Consider the following 18,730-nt stretch of genomic DNA (forward strand, 5'->3'; position numbering starts at 1 on the left):
GGAGTTGAGTCATTTAAAGGATATGCGTGTGAATAAGGCCATTTCAACTTTTTGGTCATTAAACCTTTCGTTCAAAACACTTAGATTATGCGAGACTAAAAGTGATTTATTTATAAGGTCCAAGTCGATCGGCTTTATTTTTTCATAGTTTTTATGATTCTTTCTTTCTTTGACATTTTCTACCAATAAATTACAAGATAATTTCTTGGTCTCATAATGGTTTACCTAAAGACCTTTCTCAATAAGTTTAGATTCAAAGTTAAGTGAAAGAAATTTGGACATAAATATTTGAATGTGTAATTTTGTCGTCTTAAGCCCTCATCTTCTTTTGGCTTTTGAAGGGTTTGAAATTAAATGCATACTTCACCCAGAAATTTAAATGAGCAGTTAATTTACCCTTAACCCATTCCAAGATGTTGGTGACTTTATTTCTTAAGCAGAATAATATAATAGTGATAAGCGAAGATGCTTACGGAAAATAATGCATGGCTGCTTTGCCAAATAACAATAAACACCACAAAATGCTCACACTCCAAACTTACGTAAACACGCTCTGGATTTTTTGCCTGATGCTATGGATTCAAGCTAATAAAACTAAATAATGTTGAGTTTCTTGCACAAAGAAATCAATTTGCTTCATAAGAGCTCAACATACAATGGTGTCAGGAGCCATTACAGTTACTTTTGTCTTATTCTGTATTTTTGACCCTCAAAGAGAGGGCAGACTTAGAGTTCAGGCAGGCCTTTATTGTGATGTAAATATGGACTGTATTTATCAGGCTCATATCACTCATCTGGCAGAAAAAGCTTATGTGGTATGAGTTCACTTGGCAGCAATGGCAGGTATCATCTCCTCCCAAACAAACATAGGGCTTGCAAGCCAGCTGGTGTCTCATATCAACAGCTGCATGGGATGCTGGGAATCACAAGGTCACCAAAGTTATGATCATGTGACAGGAAATAGCTACCAGGAGGATGTCATGTAAGGTTGTAGGTCATCTTATGAGTTGGCAGTTACTGAGAGCAGAATAGCACTCCCCAATTTAATATAAATAAAAATGGGAATGAGTCAATTCTGAGGATGCGTCATCAACCCTTTAAAGCAGGGGTGCCCAACCCTGCTCCTGGAGGGCTACCGTCCTGCAGACTTCTGTTACGACCAAAGCGCCATCACACCTGTCTGTAATTATCGAGCAACCCTGAACACCTTGATTAGCTGCGTCAGCTGTGTTTGATTGGGGTTGGAACTAAAATCTGCAGGACGGTAGCCCTCCAGGAACAGGGTTGGGCACCCCTGCTTTAAAGCTAATCTTTTTCGTGTGTGTGTGTGTGTGTGTGTGTGTGTGTGTGTGTGTGTGTGTGTGTGTGTGTGTGTGTGTGGTTGTGTCAAGTATATACAGCGGGGAAAATAAGTATTTGACACATCAGCATTTTTATCAGTAAAGGATTTCTAAGTGGCTATTGATACAAAATTGTATCCATCAGATGTAGCCATCAAGCCAAGGATTGAATTCATACAAAGAATCAGAACATTTAAGTATACATGTTGAGTCATAATAAATAAAGTGAAATGACACAGGGAATAAGTACTGAACATATGAAGAGAACAAGGTACAGCAGATACTGTTATTTCAAAGAAAACTATAAGCAATGCACTGAACCGTCATGGCATCCATGCACGCTCACCACACAAGACTATTGCTGAGCGAAAAGCATGTTGAGACTTGGTTAAAGTTTGCGAAAGAACATTTGGAGAAGCCTGTGGATTATTGGGAGACTATAGTATGGTCAGATTAAAGCAAAATTGAACTTTTTGGCAGTCATTCTACACACTATGTTTGGAGAAGAAATTGCACTGCCCACCACACCAAGAACGCCATACCAACAGTTGGAGGTGGAAGCATCATGGTGTGGGGCTGCTTTTAAGCAAGGGGTACTGGCAGACTTCATTTTATTGAAGGCAGGATGAATGTACCAGGACATTCTGGATAAAAATTGTCTGCCATCTACCAGAAAGCTGAAAATGAAAAAGGCAAGGCCAAGGAAACAATGAAGTGGTTTCAAAGAAAGAAAATTAAGTTGCATGAATGGTCCAGTCAATCACCTGACCTAAATACCATAGAAAATCTATGGAGAGAACTGAAGATCAAAGATTCATAAAAGAGGCCCAAGGAATTTCAAGATTTAAAGACCATTTGTGTGGAAGAATGGGCCAGAATCACTCCTGAGCAATGCAGACAACTGGTCTCTCCATACAAGAGGTGTCTCGAAGCTGTAATCACCAACAAAGGCTTTTCTACAAAGGATTAAATGAAGAGTGTTCAATACTTATTCCCTGTGCCATTTTACTTTATTTATTATGACTCAACTTGTATACTTAAATGTTTTGATTTCTTTATGAATTCAATATTTGGCTTGATGGCTACATCTGGTTTTCTGTCAATAGCCCACTTAGAAATCCCCTTACTGATAAAAATGCTGATGTGTCAAATACTTATTTTCGTATTTACGTATTTAAAATCAAACAATTATTTAGATTGAAAATGAAAAATTTTGGTCCGCTGCCATTGCTTGACATTTGTGACCCGGGACCACAAAACCTATTTGTTCACCTGCTTGCAGAGAATGTTTTACCAAAACTAAGTTACTGGGTTGTTTATTTTAACCTTTTCTAGGTTGATAGAAGCACTGGGGACCCAATTATAGCACTTAAACATGGAAAAAGTCAGATTTTTATGAAATGTCCCCTTTAAAATACAAATGATTTTTTACATCACAATAATTTTGACCCATACCATGTATTTTTAGTTATTGCTACAAATACCTTTGCTACTTATAACTGGTTTTGTCGTCCTGGGTCACATTTGTTCATCACCTTATTTAGCCCTGCACCAGCATTTCTATTATAAAAATATGTTACAATTGACTCAATGATGACATACGAAATGTATGTGTTGTCCTTATTTAACCTAGAATATGATTTAAACTAGAATATGTATACTATTTTTTTTATATTTTTTTGTTTTTTAAAGTATTTAAAAGTATTTTAAGTATTTAAAAGTATTTAAGTATTTAAATCCCTGATTTATAATTTAATTTCAGAAATGTGGATACCACTGTATAAATATGACAAATTCAGAAAATCCTGACATAACACTGTAGACATTTTTTTTTTGTTGAATCAACTCAGATTTACAAGTCATGTCTACTTACTATTATTTATCTTGACTAGAGATGAGTTGCTACAACATATACAATGAAGTTGAGTTTTTTAAACTGTATTATAACTTATCTGTAGTTAAAACAACTCATCTCTAGTCAAGATAAATAATAGTAAGTTAAAATGACTCACTTGATGAGTTGATTCAACAAAAAAAACGTTAAGTCAGCAAAGAATTTTTACTGTGTAAGTAACAGATTTAAAAGCACACTGACAAGGCAGAATCAATATTTTCCTCTACTTTTCCTCTTGACATGTAGTAACACCACAGCACAACATAACATTTCAGTTAACCCTAATAGCACAAACTCTTGTATGTCCTAAAGCGTTTAACAGTACGTCCAGTTGGGGGCAGCCTACATTGGGGGAGCAGATATTGAACAAGAGTGGGCAGGGTTAGATACATTAAATTCCTTCACATTTAGGTGTGAGTTTTGCTTCCAGATGAACATCCATCACTCTGAATCCTACTTCAGTGTTTTTTTTCTGTGTGTCTAAGTGACGCAAAAGCATGCTGAGGTTACCTCACCGATGTGACACCATGCTTGTGAACTCTGGCACCTCCCCATAATGTGTGCACTACATATGTGAATGGTCTCTTTGTATCACACAGGCACGTATCTGCTTACCGTTTCTCTACGAAAACAAAATACGAGAGATAAAACAGTGCTTAGAACAAGAAAAATGCACATGCATGTACTGTATAACAAACCCTCTGTTTTTTGAAGAGGCAGCTTTTTCTTTCTTTTACACCAGTTCGAGTTGGCCAGACTCCAATAACTTGGTCCCATTGATCTGAAACTAAAACGTCCACAGCCGGCCGAGAGAGAGAGGACGGGCGGATGTAAAAACATTTTTTCACCCTCGTGGGTTTTTTTGTTTGGGCTCAATCCCCAGTGCTTTCATGGGACATAATGAAAGTGCAGCTCTCAGCAGGGTCATCTGGGATAGAGCCGCGGCAGGGGCGAGAGGCTGACTATAGGTGGCGATTAGGCACCCTAATGTGGGATGAATCCTTTCACAGTCACATGATATGAACTAATGTCACCGTTTAATTATAAAACAACAGAAAGCTGGTTTAGGGAGGAGGGGGTTTGTGTTGACCAGCTGCACTGAAGTGAGAACCACTAGTATGGATGACAGCTACAATAAATTCTTTTTAGGTTACTAAAGCATCTTTCATGATGATATTGTCTTGGATGTTGATACATAATGTTGCATGTACATTGGAATTACACTGTCCTTTATTAGCTCATATTGTAGGACTTTTTTGCAGTGCGTCTCAAATAGATTGTTAAATTTAGGATGACCTATCTCTGTTTAGAAAGCTCACAGATACAGATATACAATATATAAATAGATATATAAAAGATATTAATGTTATATTTTCACAGAATGTTCAGCCTAGCCTACATTAGGTAGGATGAAAACTGTAAAAAATTACTTTATGTAGTGGGAATTTAAAGCTTCTTTTTTCTATAAGCTACAAAGTTAATGGTGATAATGGTCTCCATCTGGTTTCATTGTATGGTGAAGATCAGCTTGTTACATGCAAGAAAGCCTCTCATGGGTGTGTAATAGTTTAAGGGAGAGTAAATGACGCTCAATTTTTTTATTTTTGGGTGAACTATCCTTTTAACCGCACATATCCAACTGGCTGGACACAAGAAGGGCCCCAAACATTGAGTGGCTCTCCTGATATAAACAACAGGGCTCAGTGGCATTCAGCCGAAGTGGCTGCATGAATTTCCAAGGTGATTAAAGGCTATTAATAACCGCCTGTGTGTTTTCAGTTCTGAGATGGTGAAGTCAAACCCTACACACAGACGTTGCCCTTCATAGACAGCACTTCAACCTTCAACCAATCAAATGACACCCCTCAAACGCTAGACTTAACACCTACTTCCTATCACCTCCTCTTCTGTGCCTGGCTCCATGCACATCTTCCTACAATTCTCTTCTGCTGCAATTCTTTCATTTGTGTTTTGCATTGCCCCGTTTCTCATTTTTATCAAAATTTTATAATACAAAGTAAAAAAAAGTCTAGTTTGAATATTAATTATCTACGTTTTGTTTATGTGTTGTATTTTAAGATACTCAAAATGAATTGTGTTTATTGTAACCTTGACAGGAGGTTCGTCAGTTTGAAGCTGACATTGTCTCTCTAATCCTTTACCCCAAAATAACCCAACACCCTCATCCTCTCAGTTATCTAGACACAGGGTTCATAAAAGGACCAATGGTGCTGCTTCAGCTGCTGTATGTGGGTGAAGCCGTTCCCACAATACACAGCATGTGCTGCTGACTGAATGTTATAAGTCAGATCAAAAGCAGTGTAGTGAGAATTATAGATATCACTGTGAGCTCTCTGAACTTGAACTTCAGTGTCAGATATAAAGTTATTTTAGATGGCATTATTGGGATCTATCTAAGCTCAACATTCACTTTAACTTCTTGTTAAACAGATAATATTCAATGTTATACTACGCGCCTGTTGAATGCTTTATTCTGACTGGCTGAGAAATGTTCTATGGGTGTTGATTATTTTTCTGTAAATTATTGAAATGAATGACAAAATTATACAATAATAATACATACATACATAGATTTTACTTAATTATTTGCTGTGAAGTGAAAATATCTTAAAAATTATTAAAATTAACTTTATTTGGACCTACATTCAGTCCTACTCGAACTCGGCCAATATTAAAGTTGAATCCACTTTTCTTAACAGCAGGTAGTGTGTAACATTGCTGTTTGAGCATAAACAACATCTGCAAAATTACAACGCTCAAAGTTCAATGCAATGGAGATATTTGCTTTAACTACAAATACAGCGAATGGCCTACAACTAAGCCACTTCCTGGGTTAGTGACATCACAAACCCCCAAAACATAAAACCCTGTAGATAAACCCTGCCTCCTGGAACACATAGCAAAGGGGGCTTTTTTTCGAAACAGCCAATTACAACACACTGGGACAATGAACCAATCTGAGCATATTGAGTATTTCTGAAGGAGGGGCTTCATAGACCCAGGAACTAAACAGGCTGTTTTTATGAGGATGGAAACAGCGGTACAGAATTTGTGTGTTTTTATTAACAAAGCATAAACATACGTTACAGTGTAGCCCAATGGCGGCCGGTGACCTCTTTTTTCGGGGCGCACCATGCGAAGTTCATCACAACATGTATGTAGCCCGTCTTGTGTCTTGTTCGTAATTTCAAAATATGTGTTCCGCACATCGAGTGATCCTATGTGCATCAAGTCTCTTGTCAAAATAAGTGCCTGCTGCAGATGCGTCGAAAGGATTTATGATAAAAGCGACTCTCGTGTTTGCCAGATACTCGCATAATCTCATGCGTAATCAGAGTTTACTGTTAAGGGAGTCTTGCGTGTATTTTGTGAACGTGAGCGTCTCTTTTATCATAAACGGTTTTGATGCGCATGCCAGCAGGCACTTATTTTGACAAAACACATGGTTCACATGACGCAACAAACACATATTTTGAAAAACACAAGCAACACACATGACACTCCAAACCCTTGAATTTGCGCCCCTCGGAGGAGCAGTAACAAGCCGCCACTGGTGTAGCCCATAAACCTTAGAAAAGGCACTTCAAGCTAAAACTATGAACTTTTAACTTGTTGGCTGGTTACTCCCTAACACTATTAGAAAACCAAAGTGCACACACATGAACTCTATACCCTTACATGGGGTTCATTGTCTTTCTACATGAATTGTTATTTGTTTTGTTAATCCTATAGTTTGGGGGTGGTGAGGACTGTGCGGATATGTCATGCATCTCTTTCGGCTTCACTCTCACATCTCCTCTTGACATCTGGAGTGAGGGGAACTGATAAGACTAAAGGTTATAGGTCAATGGGTGTATGTTCTCTGATGGGATGTACTCAGGCTTCCTGCGGGTTTTGTCTGATTATGGTGTTGCTGGTCACACAGGCGCATATCATGACTTGGTAACTGTTACACCATTATAGTTTAATTGGGGTTGTGAGTCATTTGAGCATTTTGAGGGAAAACTTTGTTTTCAGTTTGGACAGCTCTATTTATTTTAGTCTGGAACTAGTCTAATCCCTGTCCGGAAAACCGCCCCAATGAATTCACAGTAATATGACCTTTAAGCAAACAGGCCAGAACCTGAAAGCATTTAACGATAATAACATAAAATAAGTTTTCAGTAATAATGTGCTATCCTAAAGGCCTGAGAAATGAACTAGGACAGAGTATATTTATGGTACAAAAAGTTTATTTAGTAACAGCTTTGTAAACATTTGAGGTAAATGAACATTTACATCAACTTGTTCTTATAAAATTGAATACACGAGGCACTTCTCTTAAGACAGCAATGAAACAGGCTGCTGTTCTGAGCATATGTAGGTGGTTCATTTCCCTGATTGGTCAGAATATTCAGCTCTGCTCGAGAAAATCGGTTCGGTAAAGTTCAAGAAATGAGAATAATGGGCTGCAACTAAATACACCACAAACGGATCGAGAAAAGAAAGAGCTGCTGGCCAAATAAAATCTAGAATTTATGTTATCTTATCATCCACATTGCAATGTTCAAATCTCCTGCGGTCCTTTCAGGCCATCACAACAGTCTTAAAATAAAACATGGGAAACGTGTATATTTCTTCTTATACTGTACAAGTGCTGCTTTATAAATTACATTTGATGTTATTTAAGTGGAATAATACTGCCACTAACACAACATGTTTACCATTAAGACATTTTCCTTTAAGGATCAAAAATATCTCTTCCTCTTCTATTCATGTAAGAATTACTCAACAGTGTTTTGCCTAAATGTGCAAATCTTTAACTATTTACTAAAATGTAAACTTTAGGAACCAAAAATGAACACATGACAAAATAACACTTTCATTTTGTATACAGGAAATAAATAACATACATCTGTAAATACTAAAAGAATAAATAATACTGTCTTAAGCAAAAACTTGCACAGTCTCTCTTTCTGTTTTAGGGCTGCCTATCTTTTTTTTTTAAATGGACCGCTAAAGCATGCAAAGTAAATATACTTGCATGTGGCACACTCATGTAGGGGTTCTCCAAAATAAGCTAAATATATAATGTGTGCCACCATTTTGTAGCGTTTACCTTAAATGGTTGTTTTGGATGGCCTGTCTCTTTACTGGCACTGTGGCAGAAGTCATGTGCTTTTAACAGCAGAAGTCAGTGATAAGGACCTACAGTAACCTGAAACTGGACAAAACTAGAGAAATGGAGATAAACTCCATATCGGCATAAGGCACCTTCAGCATCCTTCAAAGTCCATTTTGAAGTACTACTTGGGCAACCAGGAACTGACTACAGAAAAGCAATGCTTTAGTAACTGTTGTACTCATTTTTTTTTTTTTTTTTGTAACCAATAGTAATGTCACATGTACTGAGAGTTTGTACTCTCCATGCCAGATTGATAAAATATATTTCTGATGGCGATTTGTGTTAAAACTCTCAAATGTTAAACAGAAGCAGAACTTCAGATCATAAAATTGATAAAAGGCAACTGGTGATAAAAGAAACATGGTTTAGAGAAAAACACATGATATATGAAATAAAACGGCACCATTCAGTAGTACAACAGTTATCTAAATACTTCACTTTCAAATGTTACTGTGTTTTAGTAATATTTAAACTTTTATCTATATGGAGGACCATTTTTTCTCTTAGTATTGTAATGCAATAAAGTCTGCCACCGTCACAGGGCTATGTGCTTTTCACTTTGAGTATCTCCCAAACATTTTGATATATCTGTAAAGTGAGGAAATGTAGAGGCAGGCGCTGAAATAATTGAAGACAGTGGTTTGAACATGTTCTAGATTTACAACAAATGAGAAAAGTTTGGTCTATATTATTTTTCATCATAAAACATCAAAAAAGGGTCATTAAAGAGCATTTAACTATCACTTTTTTGCAGTCCAAAATTGTAATATAATATTGGGCCATCATTTATCCAATGACTAATAATAATAATACATGGGTGGGATCTGTGAATCAGTGAGTTGTGCCTTAACCATTAAAAATAATAACTGTGACTGTCAATACACACCCAAGCTTTTCAAATGTTCAATAACTCATTGGTCCATGCGTATACCATAATTAATGAACACTTATTCTTCTGATATTTGATCCCTTTGTTGTGCCATGCCACTTTTAACAATGTACTCACTAAATGGAACTGACTGCATGAAAAATGTTAAATTAGTAAATAAATGAAAAGCTCAGATGCAAAACCCGCTAAACGCAACCTAGGTCAGAAATGAGATAATGATATTAACCTTATGCTCTGGCCATATATGCAATCAAATACTTTCACATAAGTGTAACCACTTAATCCTGGGGATGAGCCATTCGGAAATACCGAATCCATTAAACGCCATGGTGGTTTCTTGGCAAAGTCCTCTAAGTGCAAGGAAAAAGAATTGGATGAACCATGGCACGCATATGTCAAAGTGCAATTTTTTTAAAGGAGCTTTACTGGATATATTGTTAAAGACTGCAAAATTTGTTAAATATCAATGAGATGACTAAAGTGACATTTGTGAAAATAAAACATTTTAATTCCTAATTACCTTTTCAATACCTGATAAAAATGCTCATTTACAAAAAAAACCCATTACAGATGCACTTACAGGGTTTTGCATTCAAGCTCTTCAAATATTACCTGTGCAAAAGTGCAAGCCCATTCTGATCTTCCAAAACATATTTATTCGTTATTTTTGACTAATATCAGTTTTAGTTTTGTTTTTCAATGCATCACATTTGGTTAATGGATTATGTTTTCTAGACTAAAGCAAAAAATTAAATGGTCTTAAATATTTTGCATTTTTAGTGTATGTAATCCAGAGTCTGGTGTAACATAAGCTGCATCAGGCATGCACCTCCACCTGAACACCATTCAGCTACCATCTGTTATAAAATCACAACCAAACCCCTTTAGACCATCTGACGTTTGGAGATGATGTAACACTTTGTGTAATGAATGCCAAGTGTGTTACTCTTATAAATGGTACTATATACCTAATAACTTGCAAATTCCAGCAATCTGCCTCTAATTTCCTCTCCGTGTGTTTGTTTGTGCATTTTTGCAAATGACCTTTGGGCTACGCTAGAGAGACTCTACACCGACAGATCACTGGGTCTCGCTCTCACGCTGCTGCCTTTACTAGCTCTGCTTAATCGTCGAGCATCAGTGAAAATGACGGGGGGTTCGTGCATCTCCACCGTGGTGGTGACGTGCACCTCCTCTGCCCCCCCACTCAAACTGCCCCCAATGGAAGGTGGAGTACTGGTGGGCTGAGCAGCATCTTTGGCTCGCCGCCCGTTACTAGAGCAACGTGAGGAAGAGGAAGGGGAAGGGGAGGCGCCGTGCCTCTCCCGAGTCTGCTGCTCGGTGGCCAGGTTGGCCCAGTTCTGCTCGGCGGCCAGCCTGTGGTTGTTGTTGTTGCTGATGTAGAAAGGGGAAGACTCCTCTAGCTCCTCACGCAGAGGGTCCAACTTGAACTCGGCCGTGGATGATGCAGACACAGGCTGCAGGAACGCACCGCTGCTCACCGCCACCTCCGTGTAGTCCGGCGGGTAGCTGAGGGTGGGAGGGGCGATTCTGGGCGACGCGATCGAGGACTCTGGCTCTGCTGCGTCTGAACCGGGCAGTAGCTCGTGGTCCGGGGTAAACTCATTGGTCATGCCCTGTTTGACCTTCTTCCATCCGAGGTGATAGATTTCTAACAAATTCAGCAAAAGAGACACGCAAGCCACCACAAGCATAAATATGATGAAGATGGTTTTTTCCGTGGGCCTGGAAATGAAGCAGTCCACGGTGTTAGGGCAGGGCCACCGTTTGCACTTATACAGGGGCCTCAACTGGAAACCATATAGAAAATACTGGCCTAAAATAAAGCCCACCTCAAACAGAGTCTTAAATATGATGTTGAACACATAGGTGCGCAACAAGGCACCTCTGATGCGGATTTTCCCATGCTCATCTCTGATTGGCGGTTTTTCCTTTTTGCCGCCACCACCGTGTCCGCCAGACTCCCCTCCGTTTCTATACAGGAGTTCTTTCTCCTCTTGGAGCCTATTGGCCTTTCGAAGATCCTCCTCGCGTTCTTTCCGCTTTTCCTCCATACGAACAATGTGCAGTATATGGCCCAGGTAAATGAGCGTCGGCGTGGACACGAAAATAATCTGGAGCACCCAGAAGCGGATGTGGGAGATTGGAAAGGCCTCGTCGTAACACACGTTCTCACAGCCGGGCTGTTGCGTGTTACAGGTGAAGTCCGACTGCTCGTCGCCCCAGACTTCCTCTGCCGCCGCCCCCAACACCAGGATCCTGAAAATGAAGAGCACGGTCAGCCAGACTTTGCCGATCACGGTTGAGTGTTCCTGTGCGTTCTCCAAGAGCCTGCTAAGAAAGCTCCAGTCACCCATGCTTCACGATTTCTAGCCTAGAGAAAAAGTACAGTCTACAGTGAAGAGAAAACAAGGAGAGAAAGAGACCAAAGTTAGGTGAAGAAAAGTAACTATGAAAGTGACCAAAAAAGTTTCAACAAAGTTACCACCGACACAATCAACATTAGAGGAATAGATCACCAAAAAACAAACATTAGACATCATTTACTCATCCTCTTGGTGCCCCATATGACTTATAGATGTATGAAAAAACAAAATCAATATTCTTTATATCTCCTCTTTTGTTCCATATAAGAAAAGACAAAATGAGGGTAAGTAAATAAAGCCTGAATTTTTACATTTGGGTGAAGTAACATTTTAATGTACTAGATCTTTTAGCGAAACATATACGGGTGAGGTGGCTCCGTCTAGGCCCATATTGTAAATGTACATTCAAAAACACAATGAACGCAACGAAAGCAATCAGGACAAGCAGACTTTTCTGTAACATCTATTCACATATAAAACATGACACTCACACAGCATTTCACGGTTGTGCGTAAATTCCAAACGGTCAGCCCTGATGAAGAATTTGTCGAAGAGTTTATCAAATGACGTTAAGGAAAATGGGCCAAATTAATACAGACACAGCCTTTACAAAAAAAGCACATAAAAACTTTTACATAAACTTATTGTACAATACAACTTATTGATTTTGTGACCTCTGTCTATTTCTAACTGGCTGTTATGAACCTGGCAATGAACGGTGTAACAAATTCTATCTGGCTGGCTTTCTTTCCAGCCACTGACACACACACACAGACACGCACACACATACACACATCATACATACACACACAATCTCTTTCTCTTTCACCTGTTCGCTTCACTGCTCAGCAGGCATGTGCTGAGATCAACATTATAATGTTCAAAAACAGATGAAAGCATTGGACAATGAAGTGTGGAGGGCTCTGTCCGATTTCGGGACATCAATGAGAAATACACTGTAATAACCATACCATTCTACAGTTTTATGTCAAAATTCATGATCTGAAGTGAAGTATCATGATTTTGTCATCATTTGCAAAAGTATAAATATTTGGTGGCTAAAATTCAACCTGTTCTTATTGTAAACGACATAAAGAAATTAAGTGTTACAGTAATGTTAGTTTCATATATAGTCATCTTTATCATATAAAGCACAAATTAATAGTACAATTGAGCTATATCTGAAAGCTGGTTAAAGCTCTGATAAATGCCACTAGTAAACAAAACCCCAGACAACAGCACAATGCATACAAGATATAGAAATAATAATTGTACTTACTAAAATGATGTTGTATTGAGGGCGGTAAATCCATTGACTAAGGTTCAATATCAAGTCTATAACCCTAAAAAAAAGAAGGTAGTTATATTTAAATACTTCGCTTTTGTGTATTTTAGCTACACATATCTGTAAGCAGTACTTTTATTTGTAAAATTGTATTTAGTTAAATATAAAAAGATCTTTAATAGCCTATGTATGACCTCTTAAAAAGAAAATTTAAAATTAAGACTAGTTTTATATATAATGTTAAAAGTTTAAACAACTTGTGCGTTCAGAATGGATATATTTAATTATTGTAATTGTTGTTCTTCTTATTATTATTAATATTAGGCTATTGTTATTATTAGAGTTTTTTTAATTATCACTTATTCTTTTCAGTTATTAAAGTCTTTGGTATTCTTGATCAGTCTACCAAAAACTACATTTAATCTTATTAACTGGTGGTAATAACATTAAAAAGTTTTTCTAAAATTATTTAATATTGTACATTGAGGTCAAAATGTAATAAAAATAGTGGCAGATTTTATTTGCACTTATAATGGGCTGTGACCTCAAGCAACAGATGATTTATCCAAATACATGAAATATAATTAGTATGTATTTAAATGGTGTTATTATGTTATTTTAGGTTCAAAACAATACACAGCATGCTGTTGGCCTACCATAAATGAGTTATTTTGTATTTAATTTGTTAATTTGTTAAAAGATGTCATTAATCTATCTTCAAGCATACCTTGACAGAAGTTGCCAAATTTATCTATAGAAAGCATTATCCATTTTGAGTGCGTTGAAAAGCATACAGACCTCCCAAGGTAGCAGGAGCCCTCCCCGCTCCCCCTGTTCCCAAATCCTGGCAGCACTGCCAGCTTACCAAACTCTTTTCAAAGTGGTCGGCCAACTTATTCATTCACAAAAGTTCTTCACACATAGACTGGAGGTCAGGTTGTCGCAGGGCAGTTAATTTTTCATGGCACATCGACTGTGGAGACGGGCTCTGACCACACGCTGCTGTCTCCCGTTCAGCGCCATCGCTACTGTCACATTGAGTGGCCATGCAGGAGCTCAACGACAGTGCGCGCGCACGCCACGCCCCTGTCAACTCATCGCCCTTATTTCAAAAATACTCGGACACACGAGTATTTTTTTTACATTACTCTCCAATTATGATAATATGTACAGTAGTTCTCGTAGGTAAAGTCCTGAGGATAAGTACGTTGCTTTTGATGCCTTCACGTTTGAATAACCCATCAAATGAGATGAATTGCACAAAACATATTTTATAAAAATTGTTTTTATAATAGGCCTATATAAAAATGCGTAAAAAACGAAACAAAAAAGCTCACAGGAAATGAGGCATTAATTATCAACATTTTTATCAGTATTGTTATTTTGTGTATACTCTCTCATTTTAATTGATAAAAGCCTCTCTGGGCCTTGACTCGATGAGCTTTGCGCATGCGTAATGTCTGGCAAGCGTCCTTAATTTCTTTCCAAAGCAGATTCAGTTTAAACTCCAAGCACAATTTTTTATTATATCTTTATTAAAAGGCGAAGACGTCCATTTTTTTAAGTTGAACATCTTTTTCGTTCTGGAAGTGTAATTATTATATTACTAATGAAAGTCATTAAAAAGCATGTTTGTAATTAAACAAAGTAACTAAACAAAACGCGTTCACACCAGAGAAGAGTTCAGAAATAGTGGACACTGCCTGGGAAAGTATCCCGTCATTACATAGACTATATGATTACACAGCCGTCGTTTGGTTATCCTGGGAGAACCCATTGTGACAATCACAATAATGACAAAACAGAAAAACTTCCATAAAGTTTTTATTAGAAGATTCATATAAAGTTTAAATGTTAGCCGAAAACAAATTACAAACATAAAAGCATTCATTTATTTTACAAACAGGACAACTTTGTAAAAACGAGTGACAATACTGTAGTAGGAACTTTACCAATATTACCAAAACCTTAACAAACAAATCTGTTAACCGGCGAGGCTCGAAAATGATGTGATGAGGTCTCTTAAGAAATGAAAAATGGTTTAATTTGTAGTAAAATCATAATAACCACAAATTCTTCATGGTCTCACTATAAATAATTTAACCATAAAAAACTGTAGATATAATACAAATAGTGGTGGTAATACAAATACTAAAAAACATCTTCACTTTTTCTATAATAAAATCATGGTTAACTTTCCAAAAGGAACGCACTCTCAGCTGTCCACAGGTAGACTAAGCACGCGCCACTAGTAAACTTTTCACGCGACTGTATTCGTCGCTCGATCATTACAGAGAGCAGGGAAAAGTTCCTAACTAAAACAAGGCACAGTTGAAAGTTGATTAAAGATCCCAAGTAGGGGTCAGTGCAAGAATAACATTTAGAAACACTACAAATCTAATGTTTAAACCATTCACCATACAAGCACAAGAAAAAACAAAAATTGATGAAGTCCCTCAGCTCGACAAGATTATATACCGCTGGCTGCACTGAACAGTTCTCTTAATAAGAAAGTAAGAGAAATAGCCACTAGACAGACATTTATGTTGTGCAAAAAACAAAATTAATGACATTAAAATAAAGCAACAGTGTGTCCATGCAGTCTAAAATACGGCACACGTTAGTAAATAAACCCTCAAAAACAGAGCAAATAAATTTTGTGCAAAAAAAATCGATCCAAAACTTCACTTACATATAGTAACCACTAGGAGTCACTGTCACTCTTTTCTAATTCTAGTTATAAGAAAGCAATGTAAGAAAAACAAACAACCAGACAATTTTTCAGATATCAAGTTCTGCTTTTGTATATCCAAACTGTACCATAGACTTATATATTGTCTTTGGAAAAAGTTAAAGCTTTGGAATAAACCTTGCCTGAAACAGTTTGTAAGTGTTTTCAGGACAAGTATAAAGCTGCTATGGTTAATGCTGTTAAAAAATACTGTCAAAATCTACAAGCAAATTATCCTCTGTGTTGGTAAAATTATACTGGATGCAGGAATTATCTTAAACTGTCTTATTGCTTGAGGAGTCTGAGACGGATGACAACAACCTCTCATTCTTTTGGTTCTGTAGGTATGCCTTTTCTTTAGCTATTTTATCGTGCTGCCCATATGACCTATTCCTTTTAGCTCTGGCCGAGCACCTCAGCAATGCTTTGACAATCAGGTACCCCAGCTCGGCCACATTGAGCACAATACAGATAGATGAAGATGCCACCATGAAAATAGTGAAGACAGTCTTCTCGGTCGGTCGTGATATGAAGCAGTCAACTTTATTGGGACAGGGCCACTCCTCACATTTCACAAGACGTGCCATCTGAAACCCATCATAGACATAATAAAGGGCATACATAAATCCTGCCTCAAAAAGCAAGCGGAAGAAAAGGCTGCATGTGTAGGTCCACCAAAGAGGGCCCGTGATGGATAGACGTCTCTTCTTCAGGCTCTCCAGGTCAGTTTCTTTAACATTGTCACCACGGGTGGCTACAAGGCATTTCCTTACATTGCGTTTGCGATATGTCACATGCATGGCTACCAGTAAAGCTGGCGTTGAAACAAAGATCAGCTGCAAGCACCAGAAACGAATGTGCGAGACAGGAAAGAAGAAGTCATAGCACACATTTTTGCAGCCGGGCTGTTGTGTGTTACAGGTGAAGTCAGACTGCTCATCTCCCCAGACTGTCTCAGCAGCTATTACAAGGATGCAAATACGAAAGATGAAGAGAACTGACAGCCAGATCTTTCCCAAGCTGGTGGAGTGTTTATTTACCCCTCCCAGCTGGGCATAAAGAGCTCCCCAGCTCATCCTGTCTACTATTGCTCACAGCTCCTAATTAGAGAGAGAGAGAGAGAGAGAGAGAGAGAGAGAGCAAGAGAGAGAGAGAGAGATTTATGGATACATTAATATAACATTCAAAAATAATATTAAAAAATATTTTTTTCCTGTTTTAAATAATAAAATGTATTGTAAATACATCCATTATGTTTTTCATTAAAATGCTTGATTGTTCCAACTCCTCACTCTTAAAAATGAAAGCGCTTCATAAGAACCTTTAACATCAGTTCTGTTTCAAAAAAGGTTATTTGTAGCAAAAACAAAAAATTCAGTTATTAATCAAAAATGATTCCTCTATGGCATCGCTGTGAAGAACATTTTAAGCACCATTATTTTTAACAGTGATGACTGGATAAAATATGGACCAACCCAAACATTGAAAATTAAAAAGGCCATATTTGACCCAATAATGGTTTCAAACAACCCAGCACTTTTTAGTGTACTGCCTACTTTGGCAAGTAAGGGATAACGTATAGGCAGCCGTGACAGTGTCATCAGGATGTGACCTGGATGGATTTATTCCTGGTAAGGAACATTACATATTGATTTAAAATCTTTGATTTGTTCATTTTTATAGACAAGACGTTTAAATGGCACACTATTTGGTTTAATCATCTGTAAATATAATGTCATATAAAATTATTTTTGTAATAATAAACTTAACCTGTCAAAATGATTCGCAGCATCCAGGTTACCCTGTATTATTAGATTTGAGCGGTTGTTATCTGGGAATAACAAATATGCAAATGTCGCGACTGGCCAATCAGAATCAAGCATTCAAATTAACCGTTTTATATTAACTGAAAAGCAGCTTTGCAACAATGCAAAAGTGTGAAAAGTTGTATGTAAATAAACTCGAATTTAAGTATTTTATCATTTAATCTGAGTATTCATATTATCCTATAAGACCAAATTCAACAAAATAGCCTACACAAATGTAACAATTTTGTAAAACTGTAAAAGATTTTCGATAACCTTCTTACTACCAAAGCCTATCTACCAAACTGGAAAATGTAAAACCAAATATCTTATAATAAACATTATAAATGAAAAAAACAATATTATAAATATATATCATCAAATATTAAAAATATAAGATGATGTAGCTTTACATAGTAAAAAAATATAAATTGTTAAAAATATAAATATATAATTGTTGTAATACATCTTATTATTTAGTATCTTATTAACAACCTCATACTACCCATGAAAATACTTAAAACTACGACAAACTATTAAAAAACAAAAATGAAATTAATTTAAACGAATCATTTTGTATATTAATGTACATCATGAAAATTATAATTAATTTTAATAAATAAATAACCCGAAATTTCCCCCGAAAATATTAAAAAATGCCACATTCCTTAAGCATCTGGTAAAAAAGTGGTGACATTTGGTCGAGAATAAGTAAAAATCCACGTCAGAAATATGTGAGATTTATTGCACAAACTTACCTGTCAGCCCACTACAAACTGACTCAAATTAAATGCATGTTTATCCGCCTAGCTGAAAAGTTATAAATGTGTAGGTAAACAGAGATCCTTTACGGTCTTGAGAAAAGGATGAAGTGATTTGATGGAGCATGAAGAGCACAGATTTGATGGCTTCTCAAGGAGAGGCGCACCTGCCATCGGGCGGAGTCACAACGTTCATTGGACAAGTGTAATCAATAGGCGTGTCTGACTTCATGCGGCGTTGCGAAGACCGCGAGCTTTTCATACACTCTCGCGGTACTTTGATGTCATATTCCGATCAGCCTACACAACGTTGCATTTAGTGTAGCAGTATGTGACCCAAAAGTTCGATTTGTGACCCAAAGTTCGATTTTACTCATTCATTTCACTTTAATTTCAATCTTTAACATGGTTTTACCATATACCATGGTTATAATTTCACTAAAGTAAAGTATT

General features: G+C 37.2%; 2 protein-coding genes across 3 annotated transcripts; both read right to left on the reverse strand.

Moving 5' to 3' along the window:
* Positions 1-9,853: 9,853 nt before the first annotated feature.
* gja3 (gap junction protein, alpha 3) lies at positions 9,854-13,991 on the reverse strand. The gene is made up of 3 exons (XM_065248958.2): positions 13,708-13,991; positions 12,975-13,038; positions 9,854-11,721 (listed from the first exon to the last, which is right to left on the reverse strand). Exon 3 carries the CDS (start codon positions 11,684-11,686, stop codon positions 10,376-10,378), a length of 1,311 nt encoding a protein of 436 aa, XP_065105030.1. The 5' UTR covers positions 11,687-11,721; positions 12,975-13,038; positions 13,708-13,991; the 3' UTR covers positions 9,854-10,375.
* Positions 13,992-14,806: 815 nt separating this feature from the next.
* Positions 14,807-18,578, reverse strand: gjb8 (gap junction protein beta 8). Of its 2 annotated transcripts, none has more exons than XM_065248960.2 (2): positions 18,275-18,578; positions 14,807-16,808 (listed from the first exon to the last, which is right to left on the reverse strand). In XM_065248960.2, exon 2 carries the CDS (start codon positions 16,785-16,787, stop codon positions 15,987-15,989), a length of 801 nt encoding a protein of 266 aa, XP_065105032.1. In that variant the 5' UTR covers positions 16,788-16,808; positions 18,275-18,578; the 3' UTR covers positions 14,807-15,986. The 2 variants fall into 2 exon arrangements, with proteins under 2 accessions (XP_065105032.1, XP_065105031.1); XM_065248959.2 differs by having other exon boundaries at positions 14,809-16,811; positions 18,275-18,417.
* Between the last annotated feature and the right edge of the window lie 152 nt (positions 18,579-18,730).

Source organism: Paramisgurnus dabryanus, chromosome 15, assembly GCF_030506205.2.
Source record: "Paramisgurnus dabryanus chromosome 15, PD_genome_1.1, whole genome shotgun sequence".
NCBI classification, from domain to species: Eukaryota; Metazoa; Chordata; class Actinopteri; order Cypriniformes; family Cobitidae; genus Paramisgurnus; species Paramisgurnus dabryanus.